The sequence below is a fragment of the Geospiza fortis genome, unplaced genomic scaffold, assembly GCF_000277835.1.
Source record: "Geospiza fortis unplaced genomic scaffold, GeoFor_1.0 scaffold166, whole genome shotgun sequence".
NCBI lineage: Eukaryota > Metazoa > Chordata > Aves > Passeriformes > Thraupidae > Geospiza > Geospiza fortis.
In genome coordinates this window covers 11,961,642-11,979,726 of record NW_005054310.1, presented here as the reverse complement: position 1 = coordinate 11,979,726, position 18,085 = coordinate 11,961,642, and the positions used below count along the sequence as shown (strand labels likewise).

General features: G+C 38.6%; 1 protein-coding gene across 1 annotated transcript in view; it reads left to right on the top strand.

Moving 5' to 3' along the window:
• PDZRN4 (PDZ domain containing ring finger 4) overlaps nucleotides 1–18,085 on the top strand; it is a 101,209-nt gene that overhangs the window by 57,090 nt on the left and 26,034 nt on the right. The window contains exons 2-3 of the mRNA XM_005419263.2: nucleotides 257–510; nucleotides 2,088–2,190. Coding sequence (XP_005419320.1) covers nucleotides 257–510; nucleotides 2,088–2,190 — 357 coding nt within the window. The remainder of the gene's footprint in view (nucleotides 1–256; nucleotides 511–2,087; nucleotides 2,191–18,085) is intronic.

Here is an 18,085-nt window from a genome sequence, read left to right as displayed (position 1 = left end):
ATTTTCTTTGCTGTGTTTGGATTCCATTGGGTGGGACAGTTACGGAAGAGTTGAAACTTCTAATTTCTGACAAAGATTAAAGAACTTATTTCTCCTCCCAGCTGTATATTCCCTCTTGCATGGATACCAAAATATGCTTATCGATGTCATCAGGTGGCTTGATGTACCACACAAGTAATTCATCCCCCTATATTTTACACACATGTTTTTATGCCGCCTTTTCTCTCACCTTGGCTGTGTTCCCTGTTTTCTCTAGGTCAATGGGAAGGACCTCTCCAAGGCCACTCACGAGGAAGCCGTGGAAGCTTTCCGCAATGCCAAGGAGCCCATTGTAGTTCAGGTTTTACGACGAGCCCCAGCTGCCAAAGCTCACAGCGGCTCTCAGGATGTTCGGCTCATGGATGCCAGCACTCAGACTGACATCACTTTTGAGCATATCATGGCTCTGGCCAAGCTAAGGCCTTCCACACCACCAGTTCCAGATATCTGCCCTTTTCTACTTTCAGATAGGTATGGCTTATTTTTTTCTGCTGTTAACCTGTGGGATAGAGGCATTGCAGTGATGGTCTTCTAGCCTTCTCCTGAAAAAGTCTCAGGAACACTATAAATAAATAATAAATGTTGTTGATAACCACTATCCCATTCAGGCTTCAGTGACAGCTTTCCTAAACTCTGCCTGTAGATTAGGGCTACAGGAAGGAATCTCAGACATGTTTACTTTGTGTTTATGTATCTGTTCATCCAAAGCTAAGCCCTAGTCAAAAAAAAAACTTCTGTGTTCCATAGTACCAAAAAGGCTTCTTCAGACCTAGAAAGAGCTTGTCTTGTTTTCTGTTCTTCCAAATTTTTTACAAAAACAAATCAAGGAAACAAGTGATTTAATATAAAGGTCCCCTTATCAAAAGCAATTCCAAAAATATAGAGATCAAAAAGTACCATTTCATCTCTCATATGGCAAAATATATTAATTAAATTATCTCTCTTTGGAACTGAATTGGATGCAAACACCAGCAGGTGGTGCTTATACATAAATAGGGTGTAGGGTTCTTCCTCTTTTGACTCCACCTCATAAATAATATCATGTTGTGGGTGACCTCAGATGACCCTACAGACCCTCTGTAGCCTGCCAAAAACTATTATAGCCCTAGAGCATTTTCACTGATTTGCTGGAGTGATGTGTGGGTCTGCAGAATTGATGCTAATGCAGAACATGACACTTTTAACTTTGATGTAGGTCCATTTTTAGAAATTCTGGGCTAGATGGATTGGGCTTACTGCTGACTGCTGCACAGCAAGGAACAGGATACGTGTATTTCTGAGTTTTGATGGGGTATGTCTAAACTCTGGGCTACTGTGATTGAAGTTCCCGTGCCCTCAGCTTGTAGAAGAGTTTTCAGCCTTTGCTAAGATAGGTCCACCCTGCATACTACATGGTTGGGATCCAGCCTTGGGTGTAAAGATGTTGTAAAGACCTCATTCTTTGTGTTCCAAACCCATTTAACAGTACAGTTTACTCACACTTGTAATTGTGCACTTCAAGTGCACTTCACCATGTTGTTACCACTTTAGCACAAGAGGATAATGCAAGATATTTTACATAAATTCTTGAGCAGTTGGTGAGCCTGATACAGCCTGTAGATTGTTCAAGACTATGACCAGATAATTAGTGAGTTGCCCCCAGCCATGACACAGCACCTGAATCTGGAGTTGTGTACCTTTATGAGTGTAAAGAATCCAAAATGTCACAGTGAAGCTGTTGGGTTCAAACCAGACCCTTTTAACAAATCATGCTGTGTAAATATGCCTAAAGATGAACCCAGCAAAATTAACTCAGCCAGAGCATGAGCTTTTGCAGGGAAAACAGCCTGTGCTGCTTCTTGGTACTGGCTTTTTAAGGTACTTGGTTCTTCCAGGTTGTCAAGCCATTCAGAGATGAGACGCACTTCTGAGATGAGAAAACTGTGAAGTGAGACTGGGTTGGCAGCAGGGGGAGGAGGTGACAGTGGAGGGGGGTGAAGTGGGACCTTTTAATTTAAAAACCCCATATTTTCTCATCTATTGTTATTGTACTGCTTTGTTCCACATAGCTGCCATTCTCTTCACCCAGTGGAGCATGAATTTTATGAAGGCAATGAGTATCTTTCCAGCCTGCCTGCTGATGCAGATAGAGCAGAGGACTTTGAGTATGAGGTAAGATCATGGGCACGCTTCACCCTCTCTTTCTGTTATTACAGATATGGCATTTACACAGCTGATAGCAGGCTCCTCTGAGAAAAAGAAGAGTGGGAATACTTCTTAAAAATCATCACAAAAGGCAGTTTTGTGTTATACCTGTGCAATGTCACAGGATTTACTGGAGATAGGCTAGGGTTAGGCTAAATATGTGAAATTTGAAAGCAGAATTCTGCAGTGGGTGACTACATACAAGTCTAGGAGGCTTGTTTAACATGTTCTGTCTTTGTGCAGTGGAGGCTGTAACTCAAATGCTTCTCTTTAGTAGATTTAACACTTTAAAGCAGGCCTTTCCACAAATGGTTACTGGAAGCTTAATTGCTTTCCTCTTCCTGCCTCTAATTTCAAGAATCAATTGTCCTTGTATTTCATGCATTAAAAATCAGTCTTCTAGATATTTGGTTGTGTGCTTGAGTGTTTTTAAGATCATGCGTCAAATTGGACAATGAATATAGTTTTTATTACTTGCTCTTTGATATTTGACATTGTAAGTATTGCAATTATAAGAGATTGTGCTCTGTATCACAAATCTCCCTTTGCTGCTAATGTATTGCACTGTCTGGTGACAAGGGTGGATGTTTTTCTGAGTCACTGGAAAATCATTATGTGAAGCTTCCCAAAATGATAACGTATGATTAGTGATGTTGCTCTTCATTAGATTTTCATTTCAATATCTAAATAATCTACTTGTCAGTCAGTCATTAGCTTTTCATGTTTTCCACTGTCATCTAGTAACAAAATATTTATAGGAACACGCATAAGAAGCAGATGGTTCTTTTTATTATTAAAGTGCTGAGTCTTTTCATAAGTTCAAGTTACTGTGTTTTAAATAAGAATTATTTTAAACAATTTAAAATCTTTAATACAAGATAAAGAACATCCTAACTTCCTGTTTGCTCTACCTTGAGAAACCCTTTTAAAGGTTTCATATAACTGGATGGCATTTGGAAGTTAAATGAAAGGCAAAAGCCTTGGCAAATACTCAGTGAGTTCACTTTTATTGTGTCTTTAGCATCTAAGACACCCAACTGCACGTTCAGCCCATTGCTCTTCTAGCAGACAGGGGAATCTGGAAAATCAAATAACGTCTACTCAGTGGATCTCATCAGAACAAGCAAACTTTTATTTGAACTCCTCAAAAAATCATTGCTATGGATAAGTGAAATGATTATTTCTTCCCAGTTGGATTTTGGTGTAGTGTCTCAGAGTCTCAGACTTTAAGTTTTATTTTGACTCCCCCTGTGTAATACAATATTAAATTTCTCTGTCAAGTGTGTTTGTTCATGATACTTGTTCCTGAAATGTAATAGAAACTATTTTTTTCTGATAATATTTAATTTAATTAGGAATGTAAGCATCTAGCAATATTTTTTTAAATGTTAAAATAGAAATAATTTTCACCATTTAATAAGAATATCAGTGACAATTTTTAAAGGTCTACCTGGTGGAATCAAGTCCTCTTTGTGGCCATTATTTATCCCTAATAATGGTTGGCATAAATACTGTGACTACAGTAAATGTTTGGACAGGTTCTCAGTTGCCTGTATTCTCTGCTAATCACAACATCATAGTCATTAATTTGCTGTTAGCTGTGATTCAGTTGCCTAAGGCATATTCACTGAGTGACTGAAATAAAGTGTTTGATGTGAAATATAAATGGAAAAGAAACTGTCTAGACTCCTTTGAGAAAAAGGTTTTCTGCTAAATATGTGCGTTTTTAGGAGGAACAAGAATATCTCACAGCCTTTAATTAGCAGAGCTCTAAACATTAAAGATATTCCCAAAGTTTAAGCCCATATGGTAATATTATGGTTTCGCTTACTCACTGGTTGTATTATCTGCTATTTCAGGTCCCTGTAAGACCTTACTAAGCTCCCTTGCCATAACCAGGGATTTGGAAAAACTGAGAGCATTGTCCTCCGAGTTATATATCTCCATCCCAAAACAGAGTCTCAGAGTCAAAAAGAACTTCTCAGCTCCTGGTGCTGGTCCTGGGGAGGAGCAGCAGGACAGGGGGTGGAGTAGAGGCTATGCTGCAATGCTAAACTTACAAAACTGTATTCGCCCTATGTGATGTGGGCATTTTTCCTCACTTTCCTTTCGAGATCTCCAATTAAAGACCAGCTTTTATATTACTTCCTGTATTAATATTGTCTCAAAAGTGTGTTGCTTTGTTTCAAGATTTTTAACACATCGTATCCCCCACTAAGGGTGAAAGCAGCATGGAGAAGGGTGCAGAAGCCCTGCTCATGCCACCCCTCAGTCTGCAGGCTGGATGGAAGAACCACAGAGTGTTCTCTATCTCACACTGATTGATTTATCCTGTGTTTATTGTTTTTACTGTGCTTTATTTAGAAGAAGGATTTTATCAGTGTTCCCTGATTTTATAGTTGTTTTTTAGTTTGTGACAACTTTCTGGTTGAACTTCCAATCACACACAGCAAAAAACTTGTCTACTGTCAAGAGCATGGTTCTGTTTCCAAAATGCACATTAACTTTCCGATTGTACAAAAGGATGGACATAAGTAGCTCACAGGCAAACATGAAAATGGTCTCCATGGCAAACATGAAAATTTTTAAATGGGTTAAAATCCAAACCTGGAGATTTCAGAAAGGAATTGAAACAAGATAGTGGGCAGAAAAAGAACTAGAACAAAACCTCATTGTTTCCTAGAAATGGTTTGTAAATGAACAATGTGTCAGTTCTGAGACACAAACACAAAATATACGGCCACATTAGGAAGTAAGGAAATAAGATTAGCAAAGGCGGTGCTGGAAACAAAAATCTTTTTCAAGAAAGGGAATGTCCTGAAAAACTCTGATCACTTTGGTTCTTGCTTACAAATATGTGCTAGAGTTTTAGTACCTGAGCTACCACCATAAGAGACCAAGAGGAGGATCATGATAGCCAGCACTGGGTCTAGGGACTTATACTTGCAGTGGTAGGATTAGACACTTATAAGACTCTTCTACTCCAGTTGTAAGCTAGAAAAACCCTGTGGGCTGTGATCAGATTGTCACAATGCAATAAAGTCAAGTATGAGCCAATTGTCTTGGAAGGATGCACTCCCAGGGAGGCTCATTAGGCTCCATACAGTACCATACTTTAAACAAATGGCTGGGAAGGTGATGATGCTGGGGGATTTTCATCTGCCAACTTCAGCATCCATATGTTGTTACTGCAAAAATTCTCCTAAAAGAAATCTGAATTGCTGGTAGATGGGAAGGCAGAGCCCACATCAGTCAGTGCTGGCAGAAAGGCATCAAAAGATTTGCAATTCTTGCATAGCCAGATACTCATGAGGACTTTTAAGAAGCAGAAATGGACTGATGTGTAAGTGCTCCATTGGACTTGCAATCAATATCACTGAAAGAGAGCCAGAGATACTCAGAATAAACCCACCCAGCCTGACTGTGAGTGGCTCTCTGCTGCTGGACAAGTGAGTTTAGGTTATAGATCCCACTTGCTGGTACCAATGAGGTGAAATGACTAAAAGCATCACAGTCCCCAGTAAATCTGTGTTAAACTTTGCTCTAAAATTTGTCCTTGTAAGAATAGAGGCTACAGGTACTAGGGAGGAATAAGTAAGTTAATGGTGCACATTTAATAACATTTCTAAACCTACTATCCAGGAGAGAGAAACTTTGTATACTTGTTTCAGAGCATTAATAGTAATACAGAAATCAAGGGGACTGAGTCATTAAAATTGTGGGACAGTTAAAAAAATAGGTAGAAAAAAGATAACCAACAAAGGATGTTGATGTGAAGACAGAGCTGGTCAAAAGAAAGTATCACTGATATCTGGTCCTGTGCAATCAAGTCTAATGAGACAAGAAAATAAGATGTTACAAGCTGGTAGTGCCGTTTAGTCACCAGGTCTTTATCTATGGGCAGAGACCTTCATACTATGTGTGTACTGAAGTGGCTTTTGAGCAAAAGCAGAATGGGAGGTGACTGCTTTCTGCTGGGGGATTACAGCTTTTAAAACTTCATATATCTCAGGTAGGAAAAGATTCTAATTTCCAGCTGAATGCTTCTTCCAAACAGCAAAAGCGGACATCCCTGAGAAGGATAGCAGTGGTTTGCATTTTCTGTTGTTGCATATCTGAGGAAGACTATACTTAAATTTGCTGTCAACATTGAGGGGTTGTTTTTTGGAGGAAGATTGGGTGTTAGTCAACGTGGATGCACAAAGGAAACCAGAATAATTGCCTAAAATACTTTCTAGCTCTGATTATTTTCATTTCTAGGCACAAGTGATTGTTTCAGCTTTCAGGAGCCTGGAAAATTATATCAACAGTCCATCATATCAGGAGGGAAACATTTCAGAGTGAAAAAGGGAGAATGGCAGCCATTGTGTTATGGTGACTTTAGTTAATGCACACCAATGCTAGGCCTGATAGATTGGGACAGTTTTAAGACCAGTACCTCTGAAAAGTTGCTTAGGATAGAGTTGACCCTATATGAAATTATGAGGTATTCTGATGCTCTTCACTTAGAAACCATTGAGCAGCTTTATGTTACTTTTTTGCTCAGAAAGTTTGTGCATGTCAGTAAGTATACAGAGAGCCACATGAATCATGTGCAGGTAAAATCTTTCTGTGGTCATGTTTTGTGGAGCCTTTTGTGTCCAGGCAGTGAAAGGATAAGCGTTCTTGGAGGAAAGAGCATGGTATCTTGAGAAAAAGCCATGTGAGAATTTTCCCACTTGGAGCTGAGCTGGAAACTACATACATGCTGTGTGCGTTCTTCCTGTGCTATAGAAAATAGGATTTCTGGAAATTAGAATATTCATATGCAAGTTGCTTTACTGCATCTTCCTCCTCCTAAGCACAGCAGTGCATAGTGCTCTGAGGGTTGGCTAATACTTCAGGGCAAAAAGTATTGCTCTTAAGATCATGTTCTGATTTGTAGACCCAAGGGACAGATTTTTCCATAAGAACATCCTAACTTCCTGTTTGCTCTACCTTGAGAAACCCTTTTAAAGGTTTCATATAACTGGATGGCATTTGGAAGTTAAATGAAAGGCAAAAGCCTTGGCAAATACTCAGTGAGTTCACTTTTATTGTGTCTTTAGCATCTAAGACACCCAACTGCACGTTCAGCCCATTGCTCTTCTAGCAGACAGGAGAATCTGGAAAATCAAATAACGTCTACTCAGTGGATCTCATCAGAACAAGCAAACTTTTATTTGAACTCCTCAAAAAATCATTGCTATGGATAAGTGAAATGATTATTTCTTCCCAGTTGGATTTTGGTGTAGTGTCTCAGAGTCTCAGACTTTAAGTTTTATTTTGACTCCCCCTGTGTAATACAATATTAAATTTCTCTGTCAAGTGTGTTTGTTCATGATACTTGTTCCTGAAATGTAATAGAAACTATTTTTTTCTGATAATATTTAATTTAATTAGGAATGTAAGCATCTAGCAATATTTTTTTAAATGTTAAAATAGAAATAATTTTCACCATTTAATAAGAATATCAGTGACAATTTTTAAAGGTCTACCTGGTGGAATCAAGTCCTCTTTGTGGCCATTATTTATCCCTAATAATGGTTGGCATAAATACTGTGACTACAGTAAATGTTTGGACAGGTTCTCAGTTGCCTGTATTCTCTGCTAATCACAACATCATAGTCATTAATTTGCTGTTAGCTGTGATTCAGTTGCCTAAGGCATATTCACTGAGTGACTGAAATAAAGTGTTTGATGTGAAATTTAAATGGAAAAGAAACTGTCTAGACTCCTTTGAGAAAAAGGTTTTCTGCTAAATATGTGCGTTTTTAGGAGGAACAAGAATATCTCACAGCCTTTAATTAGCAGAGCTCTAAACATTAAAGATATTCCCAAAGTTTAAGCCCATATGGTAATATTATGGTTTTGCTTACTCACTGGTTGTATTATCTGCTATTTCAGGTCCCTGTAAGACCTTACTAAGCTCCCTTGCCATAACCAGGGATCTGGAAAAACTGAGAGCATTGTCCTCCGAGTTATATATCTCCATCCCAAAACAGAGTCTCAGAGTCAAAAAGAACTTCTCAGCTCCTGGTGCTGGTCCTGGGGAGGAGCAGCAGGACAGGGGGTGGAGTAGAGGCTATGCTGCAATGCTAAACTTACAAAACTGTATTCGCCCTATGTGATGTGGGCATTTTTCCTCACTTTCCTTTGGAGATCTCCAATTAAAGACCAGCTTTTATATTACTTCCTGTATTAATATTGTCTCAAAAGTGTGTTGCTTTGTTTCAAGATTTTTAACACATCGTATCCCCCACTAAGGGTGAAAGCAGCATGGAGAAGGGTGCAGAAGCCCTGCTCATGCCACCCCTCAGTCTGCAGGCTGGATGGAAGAACCACAGAGTGTTCTCTATCTCACACTGATTGATTTATCCTGTGTTTATTGTTTTTACTGTGCTTTATTTAGAAGAAGGATTTTATCAGTGTTCCCTGATTTTATAGTTGTTTTTTAGTTTGTGACAACTTTCTGGTTGAACTTCCAATCACACACAGCAAAAAACTTGTCTACTGTCAAGAGCATGGTTCTGTTTCCAAAATGCACATTAACTTTCCCATTGTACAAAAGGATGGACATAAGTGCCTCACAGGTCTCCATGGCAAACATGAAAAATTTTAAATTGACTGTTTCCAAAATGCACATTAACTTTCCGATTGTACAAAAGGATGGACATAAGTAGCTCACAGGCAAACATGAAAATGGTCTCCATGGCAAACATGAAAATTTTTAAATGGGTTAAAATCCAAACCTGGAGATTTCAGAAAGGAATTGAAACAAGATAGTGGGCAGAAAAAGAACTAGAACAAAACCTCATTGTTTCCTAGAAATGGTTTGTAAATGAACAATGTGTCAGTTCTGAGACACAAACACAAAATATACGGCCACATTAGGAAGTAAGGAAATAAGATTAGCAAAGGCGGTGCTGGAAACAAAAATCTTTTTCAAGAAAGGGAATGTCCTGAAAAACTCTGATCACTTTGGTTCTTGCTTACAAATATGTGCTAGAGTTTTAGTACCTGAGCTACCACCATAAGAGACCAAGAGGAGGATCATGATAGCCAGCACTGGGTCTAGGGACTTATACTTGCAGTGGTAGGATTAGACACTTATAAGACTCTTCTACTCCAGTTGTAAGCTAGAAAAACCCTGTGGGCTGTGATCAGATTGTCACAATGCAATAAAGTCAAGTATGAGCCAATTGTCTTGGAAGGATGCACTCCCAGGGAGGCTCATTAGGCTCCATACAGTACCATACTTTAAACAAATGGCTGGGAAGGTGATGATGCTGGGGGATTTTCATCTGCCAACTTCAGCATCCATATGTTGTTACTGCAAAAATTCTCCTAAAAGAAATCTGAATTGCTGGTAGATGGGAAGGCAGAGCCCACATCAGTCAGTGCTGGCAGAAAGGCATCAAAAGATTTGCAATTCTTGCATAGCCAGATACTCATGAGGACTTTTAAGAAGCAGAAATGGACTGATGTGTAAGTGCTCCATTGGACTTGCAATCAATATCACTGAAAGAGAGCCAGAGATACTCAGAATAAACCCACCCAGCCTGACTGTGAGTGGCTCTCTGCTGCTGGACAAGTGAGTTTAGGTTATAGATCCCACTTGCTGGTACCAATGAGGTGAAATGACTAAAAGCATCACAGTCCCCAGTAAATCTGTGTTAAACTTTGCTCTAAAATTTGTCCTTGTAAGAATAGAGGCTACAGGTACTAGGGAGGAATAAGTAAGTTAATGGTGCACATTTAATAACATTTCTAAACCTACTATCCAGGAGAGAGAAACTTTGTATACTTGTTTCAGAGCATTAATAGTAATACAGAAATCAAGGGGACTGAGTCATTAAAATTGTGGGACAGTTAAAAAAATAGGTAGAAAAAAGATAACCAACAAAGGATGTTGATGTGAAGACAGAGCTGGTCAAAAGAAAGTATCACTGATATCTGGTCCTGTGCAATCAAGTCTAATGAGACAAGAAAATAAGATGTTACAAGCTGGTAGTGCCGTTTAGTCACCAGGTCTTTATCTATGGGCAGAGACCTTCATACTATGTGTGTACTGAAGTGGCTTTTGAGCAAAAGCAGAATGGGAGGTGACTGCTTTCTGCTGGGGGATTACAGCTTTTAAAACCTCATATATCTCAGGTAGGAAAAGATTCTAATTTCCAGCTGAATGCTTCTTCCAAACAGCAAAAGCAGACATCCCTGAGAAGGATAGCAGTGGTTTGCATTTTCTGTTGTTGCATATCTGAGGAAGACTATACTTAAATTTGCTGTCAACATTGAGGGGTTGTTTTTTGGAGGAAGATTGGGTGTTAGTCAACGTGGATGCACAAAGGAAACCAGAATAATTGCCTAAAATACTTTCTAGCTCTGATTATTTTCATTTCTAGGCACAAGTGATTGTTTCAGCTTTCAGGAGCCTGGAAAATTATATCAACAGTCCATCATATCAGGAGGGAAACATTTCAGAGTGAAAAAGGGAGAATGGCAGCCATTGTGTTATGGTGACTTTAGTTAATGCACACCAATGCTAGGCCTGATAGATTGGGACAGTTTTAAGACCAGTACCTCTGAAAAGTTGCTTAGGATAGAGTTGACCCTATATGAAATTATGAGGTATTCTGATGCTCTTCACTTAGAAACCATTGAGCAGCTTTATGTTACTTTTTTGCTCAGAAAGTTTGTGCATGTCAGTAAGTATACAGAGAGCCACATGAATCATGTGCAGGTAAAATCTTTCTGTGGTCATGTTTTGTGGAGCCTTTTGTGTCCAGGCAGTGAAAGGATAAGCGTTCTTGGAGGAAAGAGCATGGTATCTTGAGAAAAAGCCATGTGAGAATTTTCCCACTTGGAGCTGAGCTGGAAACTACATACATGCTGTGTGCATTCTTCCTGTGCTATAGAAAATAGGATTTCTGGAAATTAGAATATTCATATGCAAGTTGCTTTACTGCATCTTCCTCCTCCTAAGCACAGCAGTGCATAGTGCTCTGAGGGTTGGCTAATACTTCAGGGCAAAAAGTATTGCTCTTAAGATCATGTTCTGATTTGTAGACCCAAGGGACAGATTTTTCCATCAGAATAAGGAAATAGATGTGTGTGTATGCATGTTGAATGCAAATGCTAATTTATGGTTATGCACAGCCATTCATTTAAATGTTTTGATAAGTATTTGCGCTTATAAATCTGTTAACTGTAAACTTAGATTAGTCCATCAAATTTACTATTGGCCTGATCCAAACCTGCTGAAATTCCTAAGGTTTCTTATTAACCTGGATTCTGGATCAGATGCTGTCAGCTGTTTTCACGAACAACTAAAAATGGGCCTTGAATAGAGATGAACTAGAAACCTTTTGGAATTGGCCATGAGTAAGTCTTTGTGTAGACATCTTTCCACTGGACAAAGTTGCATAGGCAAAAATTTTACCCTGCTTTTCTTGTTTCTTCTACTGTATCTGAGCATTGCAGTAGATACAGTGCAGTAGTAACACACTGGTTCCTTCTTCCAGTAATACTCATCCCATTGTGATGAGGGGAGGTATTTCAGAGGCAAATTCAAATTTATCAGTTCTGTGACATTACACTTTTGAAGTGATTGATTTCTATTGACATTTTTTCCTTAGAAATAAAGGAGTAATTTCAAATTAGCAGTCTGAGTGAGGCTGTTTATCTGAATAAAGTTACTTGAACACCTGTAAGTATTTATTGGTTGAGGTTCTCCTGGGCCACTGAAGAGTGGTCTCAGTGACATTCACTCTCAGTGAACAGCCCACCACTGCTGTAATAGTCCAGGAGAGACCTGCCTGCCTGGTGAATTCCTATTTAAGACCTTTTCAACACATGGATTACTTAACCAATAAAACAAACAGGTCTGTCTATCTTGTGAATACATATTTAGGGCCTTTTTAACATGAGGATTACTGAGCTGATAGCCTGTAACAGCTCCCTCCAGAGCTCTGATAGTCTGCAAACACCCCTGTGTGAGCATTACAGGAGCTTGCAGCAACACAACTGGAACTCCTCCTCAATTGCTAGCACCTGAACAAACAGGTTTTTATGGAAACAGCTTCTGTGCACACACAGCCAGCACTGCTGATTGCTGCTGTCAGGCTCTTTTGTTTTGTTACTTGATGAGTGTTTCTGCACAATGAAGCTAGATATCAGCTTGTGCTTGTTTTTTCACTGTATTTCCTACTGTGATTGGAATCTTCATATTTCACCCTGAACGTCTTAAAATTGGAGATAAATCACAAAATGCACCTCTAGGAAACAAAAGGCGGTTTTTGAATTCAGCAACCACCAGACATAATTTAAAAGAGAAGGCTTCAAGAAATATGGATCCTTATAGAGATATGAGTGTTGTAGTTTGGAAGAACTGAAATGTTGGACAAGGTTGTGTCTTTCCATTGTCATCAGACCTGACTGGTGTGGTAGGAGAAATAGGAACAAATTTGCTGTGTTGTAGATTTTCAATGGAAAAAGCAGATGCTTCTCACCACATGCCTTACCTTATGGAGCTGCTGTTGTGATGAAGGGACTGAACTGACAGCTTAGATAATTTGGGACTTCATCATAGAATCATGGAATGGTTTGGATTGGAAGGGACCTTAAGATAATGTAGTTCCAAGCCCTGTCATTTGCAGGGACACCTCGCACTTGACCAGGTTGTTCAAAGCCTCATCCAGCACAGCCTTGAACACTGCCAGGGATGGAGCATCCACAGCTCCTCTGGGTGTCTGACCACCCTCATAGTGAAGAACTCATTCCTAATATCTATCTAAATGTGCTCTCTTTCATTTTAAAGCCCTTACCCCTTGTCCTATCATGACATGCCCATGTATAAAGTCCCTCTCCAGCTCCCTTGTAGCCCCCCTTAGGTGTGGAAAGAAGAACTCTTAAGTTCTTCCTGAAGCTTTCTCTTTTCCAGGCTGAACAACCCCAGTTCTCTCAGTCTGTTATCATAGGAGGCACACTTGGTACAGTTTCTTTTCTGAGCATTGGTTCAAACCTAGCAGTTACAGCTGAATCATGGCTTCCCCATACTACAGAGAAATTAACTGACACCGTTATTCTGATTTTTTGGTGTCACTTTTTAATATTATATGGTACCTGCTGATAAGAAGTATTATGAAGGAAGTGAACAGATATGTGTGTGTCTGTAGTTTGTGGTCTTGGCTGCTTAGGAAAGTCTGGTTTGTGGGAACTTGGGGTGATTTGCCCATTTTTTTCCCCATTCCACCTGTTCTATCATACAAATATAAAGAGAAAAAAATAGACTATGTTTTAAAGCTATCTTGTAAGGAATTCTCCTGGATTAGTAAATAGATTATTAGAGTTGTTTCAGTTGGACCTGAGGAAGCACTTATCATGATCAAGGCTTCTGAAACCTTTCCTTGTGATTTCTTCCTGTTAACTCAAAAGAGTTCTGGATGGCAAACACCCAGCCTGTGACCCAGCTATTGACTAAAAATAGAAAAGGTCACAGTTGAAATAAAAAAGGGGAGAGTGGTGCTGGAATATTTTTTGCTTTATTTCTTTTAATAACACTGGAAAATAGTTAAAAGAAGACTGAGCACGCATTTGAAATAAAACAGCATAAGATTATGTATTTTTAAATACCCTTGAATTTACATCAGTATAATTTACCCATAGACAATATTAAACATGGAATTTCTCCCTAACTGTGCCCGATTGTACACTGTAAATGAAAAAAGGATTGATAAAAGGAGCAGCCCTTTTCTTTCAGTTTTTCATTTGTCTTTTAAGTATTGAGGTCACTTTTCAGGTATAAATAAATTAAATTAAACCATTCTATTGAGATTCTGCAGTGTTATATGTCCTGTATTGCTACATGAATTCACAAGTGGGTGAACTAAGGACAGTTGTACTGAGAGACTTGTCAAGTCAATCAGTGGCAGAACTGGCAATAAAAGCTAGAAGCCTTTAATTATAATGCATCTCTTTTTTGGCCATTAAATCACTCTTCTTCCTTGCTAGTCATTGGGTCATTTAGATAGAAGGCAATGTCAGGGTAATTTCTGCCACAGTTGTTCACTGATTTTGAGTGTATTGCTGTATATCATCACAAAATCCTGACATTCAAAGTGAATGAATTTGCTGTCATCTCACTTCCTCTAAGTAACAAATAAGCCAATTTAGGGATTTGAATCGTGTCCACAACTGCAGAGGATCATGAGAGAATGGGGAGAAAAAGACACAAAACTGGCATGGACAAATTTATCAAGGTTATTACCATTTATTGTGTTTTAACAACAGGAGAAAATATGTATCAAGTCAGTGATATTCATTCTGTTTCATGATTTCATAAAACAAGCACGGGGTTACTCCTTATTTCACCTGGAAGCTAATAAAAATTCTTACTTGTTGTCAGAGCTTATGTTGTTCCAGGAAAATGAAGAAAAGTGACTTTAGTTCAGCAACACTATTGCCGGGCAATATAACAATGTATGGAATGTGCTTTTCAGTCAGTGAAGGAAGAGAAAGGTGCTGGTAATATTTTCATATTTGTGTAGATCTGTGGATTATAAATCTTCTGTTTTGGAGAAATTCTTTGTTTAGACAGTTCTTACATTATTATCCCACATACTTCCATATATGCTTTGCAGTCAAAATGTTTCTAAGGGTTTTATTGATGCTATTTTTCATATGCCTTCTACTTGAATGTTCATGTAGTCTGTCTTGGAAACATGAAATCTAGCTATACAGAGAAATATGAGAGGTAATAATTTATTTTACATATTCTTTTAAAAGTAGCCTCAGTCATGTTAACCAGTTTATTATAATATGTTGCTATTTTAAAGCTTAGATCCTGGGAAATCCTAGAGCACAGGAAGCATGGGCTGAGTCACCCTAGCAAGAGGGAACCTTTTACAATAAACTGGGCTTAAAACAAGGTTTCAGTATTATTCATGCGGGGCTTTGAGAGGAGAAATCAAAAAAAAAAAGCAGGAGAGGCCTTTTCTCTGGGAGTTTGCTTTTTTATTTAATGAGGGATCTCTTCAAAGAGAATGTGATAGTTATTCCTAGAGGGCATGGTTTGGTGAGCAGGAATACAGGTGAAACTGTATTGTGCATCAAAAAGCAGAAGATGAGTTTGCTTTGTATTTCATCTCATGATTTTATCAATCTGCACAAGTGTGTGTTTGGGGGTAGAGGGCATTCTGTGTGCAACAGAAGTTTGAACAGCTGAAACTCAGCATGGATGTGGTGCCCATAGACCTTACTTTGGTGCCAGGAAAATCAAAATGTGTTTTGAAAGTAATTTCTTATTGCTTCATGTGCTTGATTTATAGGCACATGTATGTGATTAAAATGTACATATTTTAACTATACATATTTTAATATGCGCGTACCTCAAGGTAAACAAGACCATAGATGGGATGGAATTTTAATAGTGTTTTCTAAGAATTTCTAAGTTCAACTTTAAAATCAGCTTTTTCATAGTATTTTGCCTTTACTGTGTCTGAAAGGCATAAAATGAATTACAGGAAGGTATATTTCTCACAAATGTAATTGAACAACTGCATTTTCAGCTTGATTTCAATTAATATCCCAAAACAGCCTTCATACAGTTGTAGATCTAGGCTGTCCATACACATGGAGTTGTAAATGGATAAGAGTTTGAATCTACAGCTATGTGTTCCACTGTCCAGATAAATGCTTGCTGCAGCAGATGTTGGCACATCTGTTATGCCTCCCCATTTCGATTGGCTGCCTGGGTGTTTAGAAAGTGCTGATGAGGCAGATAAATCTTCTGACACATTTCAGGCCCAAAGCAGGCAGGCAGCAGTAACAATGATGTTTATAGAGCCAAGTACTCAGCGGTAGCATTTTGAAATACAGCAAATATAAAGTATGTTTTTACCTGCACTAGGTGAAATTTATTGTATTGTATAGTATTGTTTTAATTTATTATTTCATTTATTGTATTGTGAAAGCTAATTATTCTAAGTGATTTTCAGCTGATCTGAACTGCAGCTATGATGCCCCTTAAATCTCTGGACTTTGTGTATCTAAGGTATATTGTCTAGAAAAAGGTGCTTGCTACAGTTTAGAAAGAACTGTAAGGTATGAAGAGGTTCTTTATTAGACATAAGGGAATTGGAAACCAGAAACAGCTGAGGTAGATGGGGTTTTTGGAAGGGAAATAGCTATCATCTGGGGTCCTGAAGTTCCTGGTCTTAACAGAATTCTTGTTTCAACATGTTTTCTTCTACCCAGTGAAGTGTATCAGATTTGAATGTTTTTATACCATTAGGGCCTGGAAAACTCCAGAGTATCAAAGAGGGCATTCATGGACAAAGTATATATCTGACAGTCTCAGGTGTGGAGACTGGTTTCCAAGTACATAGAGGTTTGCACATCTTGGATCCCTTCCAGACCTTAATCTCCAACACAATGAATGATAAACAGAAATGTAGAAGTTGCTGTAAAGATTTTAGCACTGATGTCATGAGCTAATATTGTCTCATTCCCTTCCGTAGACATTACCACTAAATTTTCCAAGTAGCCTTCAATTACCCCTATTTGAGGCAAGTCCAGAAATTGCAGTGAACCTGTTGTAGAGGAGCAAAGAAATGGATGCTGATTATACAGCTGATATAGGTGTAGTCTACAACTTGTAGTTATAGTCTGCAGCTTCAGCTTTGCAGGACAACTTTTCCGGTCTTTGACTATCCTCATATAGTAAAGAAGCACTTCCCTAAATATCCAACTGGAATTTCCCGAGTAGCAACTGATGTCTGTTGTCTCACATGGCTGTCACAATGCACCTCAAATAAGAGTCTGGTTCTGACTTCTCTGGACTCTTGCAGTTGGTGTCTGAAGGAAACAACAATATCTCCTTATTGAGTAGGTGAATTCTCTTCAAAAGGCTAATCAAATGCAGTTCTCGCAGCTTTCCCTTTTTGGAGATGTACTCCAGCCCTCTAATTAGTTAATGGACTTCTAGTCAGATATGGATTACTGTATTCCTACCTGAAAACCAAGAGAAGGTCCATTCTAACATTTTACATCAGAGCCATTTCCATTGGAAAACAGATGTGGGAGCAAATTCTGGAAAGCCCCAAAAGGAAAAAAAGAATGAACTGGTTAAGTTTGTTGGGTTTGTTTCCCCCACCCTCAAGGAGCAAAAACCAATGTGACAGGTTAGCGTGTTCACACACACTGCTCAATAGAATAGTTACTACTCCAGTCTGCTTATCTCATTTTAACATAAGGTTCAGTTTCTGCCTTGTCTGTGCTATCCCCACCTACTTTCTTTAATGAGAAGAAAGTGACAATGTAGGAGCTGAGATTAGTGAAAAAGAAACACTTCACTGCATATTATCAGTTAGCTCATTATACTTTAACCTCCTTTTGTATTCTTGCAAATTCACATTTCTATTGAGGGAAACACCATAAGCAAGGACCAAAGTTGACTCCTGAAAAATACTACATATAAGCATTTCATCATGGATCTCTCTGCTCAGAAAGCAAGTATTCATGGTTTTCCCAGATACACAACATGCCAGAAGGGGTGCTGGGTCTCAAGCAGGAGAAAATATATATGCATACATATCACAGGAAAATATAGATATGTAGTTAAGTATCTCTAATAAATTACCATTCATACTGCACCATGGGAAAGGAACAGAAGTAAAGAGGAGAGGAAGAATCAGAGAGAAAAGTAAGGCCATGGCTTGTTGGAAAGAAGACAGTGGATATTTTACTTTCCAGTAAGTGTGATCATTCAGACAATAGGGAAAAATTGGTTTTCAATAGCATTTAGAGTATTTTAGTTTTAATATTTCTCATAAGTGTTGATTTT